The following is a 1,856-nucleotide window of genomic DNA, read 5'->3' as shown; positions in this document are numbered from 1 at the left end:
GCCAGTGGCGGCAGACCCCCTTGCTATCCGGGTTGGAGCCGGAACGGCGACTCCGAAAAATAAATACTAGGCTACATATGGGAGAGGTAGAGTCCTAGTCCTTCCAAGATCCTGCTCGTGCAGGTGGGGGGTCATTTTCGATTTACGGTTTTTTTATTTATTATGGGGGAGGTAGACGGCTGAGGGCAAACCTGGGAGACGGCTAGAACACGCTCCTTTCCTAAAATCTCTGTGTGCGGCCTCGCGTGAGTGTTTTCTTTCTTTCTTTAGTCGAATGGTTGTGTTTCGCGTCGTGGTTTCGTACCCCGCAAGGCGCGCGATACTCGAGTACACCTCGTATCAAGTTCCTGGCTACTCAATCACTCAAATCCTTGGGCTCGACCTCTCTGCTCTCTCTCACAAATCTCTCTCCGCCAACAACGCCTCGCTCGCTGCCGCTGGTCGACTATCCGCCTCCATCCTCTTCGCCCTCGCCGCCGCCGGCCCCGCCGCCGTCCGCCTCGCCCTCACCTCCGCCCTCGCCGCCTCCGCCCTCGCCGCTGCCATCCCTCCCATCGCCGCTGCCAACGCCACCGCCAGCACCGCCAACAACGCCTCGCTCGCTGCCGCTGGTCGACTATCCGCCTCCATCCTCTTCGCCCTCGCCGCCGCCGGCCCCGCCGCCGTCCGCCTCGCCCTCACCTCCGCCCTCGCCGCCTCCGCCCTCGCCGCTGCCATCCCTCCCATCGCCGCTGCCAACGCCACCGCCAGCACCGCCAACAACGCCTCGCTCGCTGCCGCTGGTCGACTATCCGCCTCCATCCTCTTCGCCCTCGCCGCCGCCGGCCCCGCCGCCGTCCGCCTCGCCCTCACCTCCGCCCTCGCCGCCTCCGCCCTCGCCAGGCCCCTCGCCGCCGCCGCCAGACGCGCCGCACCCCCACCCGCCGACCCCGCCGCCGTCGCCAGCCCCGCCGCCGCCGGACGCGCCCCACCCGCACCCGCCCACGCCGCCGCTGCCCCTGTCGCCGCCCTCCGCCTCGCCGCTGCCGCCCTCGCCAGGCCCCTCGCCGCCGCCGCCAGACGCGCCGCATCCCCACCCGCCGACCCCGCCGCCGTCGCCAGCCCCGCCGCCGCCGGACGCGCCCCACCCGCACCCGCCCACGCCGCCGCTGCCCCTGTCGCCGCCCTCCGCCTCGCCGCTGCCGCCCTCGCCAGGCCCCTCGCCGCCGCCGCCAGACGCGCCACATCCCCACCCGCCGACCCCGCCGCCGTCGCCAGCCCCGCCGCCGCCGGACGCGCCCCACCCCCACCCGCCCACGCCGCCGCTGCCCCTGTCGCCGCCCTCCGCCTCGCCGCTGCCGCCCTCGCCAGGCCCCTCGCCGCCGCCAGACGCGCCGCACCCCCACCCGCCGACCCCGCCGCCGTCGCCAGCCCCGCCGCCGCCAGACGCGCCCCATCCGCACCCGCCCACGCCGCCGCTGCCCCTGTCGCCGCCCTCCGCCTCGCCGCTGCCGCCCTCGCCAGGCCCCTCGCCGCCGCCGCCAGACGCCATTCCCTCCCGACGGTGCGCCTTCGCCCTCACCGCTGCCTCCTCCACTAACGCCTCGCTCGCTGCCGCTGATTGCCTCCCCTCCACCGCCCTCGCTCCCGATCGAACTCGTTCCTCCATATCCGCCCGGCGGTGCGCCATCACCACCGTCATCAGTTCCTCCGGCCCCATCACTAGCGCCACAGTTCCCGCCCGGCATGGCGCCCTCGCCGTCGCCGCCGACGCCTCCGCTGCCCTCCCCGCCGCCGCCTCTGCCGACCCCGCCACCGGCTCCGCCACCGCTGCCTCCCTACCCGCCCGGCTTGAGGCCTCGCCGTCGCCGCCGACG

At 74.1% G+C, this 1,856-nt stretch overlaps 1 protein-coding gene across 1 annotated transcript; it reads right to left on the bottom strand.

Annotated features, from left to right (window-relative positions):
* Nucleotides 1-787: 787 nt before the first annotated feature.
* On the bottom strand, nt 788-1,531 carry EMIHUDRAFT_124016 (hypothetical protein; the record flags this gene model as incomplete). Its single annotated transcript, XM_005771466.1, has 1 exon — nt 788-1,531. One exon carries the CDS (start codon nt 1,529-1,531, stop codon nt 788-790), a length of 744 nt encoding a protein of 247 aa, XP_005771523.1.
* Between the last annotated feature and the right edge of the window lie 325 nt (nt 1,532-1,856).

Source organism: Emiliania huxleyi, assembly GCF_000372725.1.
Source record: "Emiliania huxleyi CCMP1516 unplaced genomic scaffold EMIHUscaffold_3835, whole genome shotgun sequence".
In the NCBI taxonomy this organism is placed as follows: Eukaryota; Haptophyta; order Isochrysidales; family Noelaerhabdaceae; genus Emiliania; species Emiliania huxleyi.
This window is presented reverse-complemented; position numbering and strand designations above follow the sequence as displayed.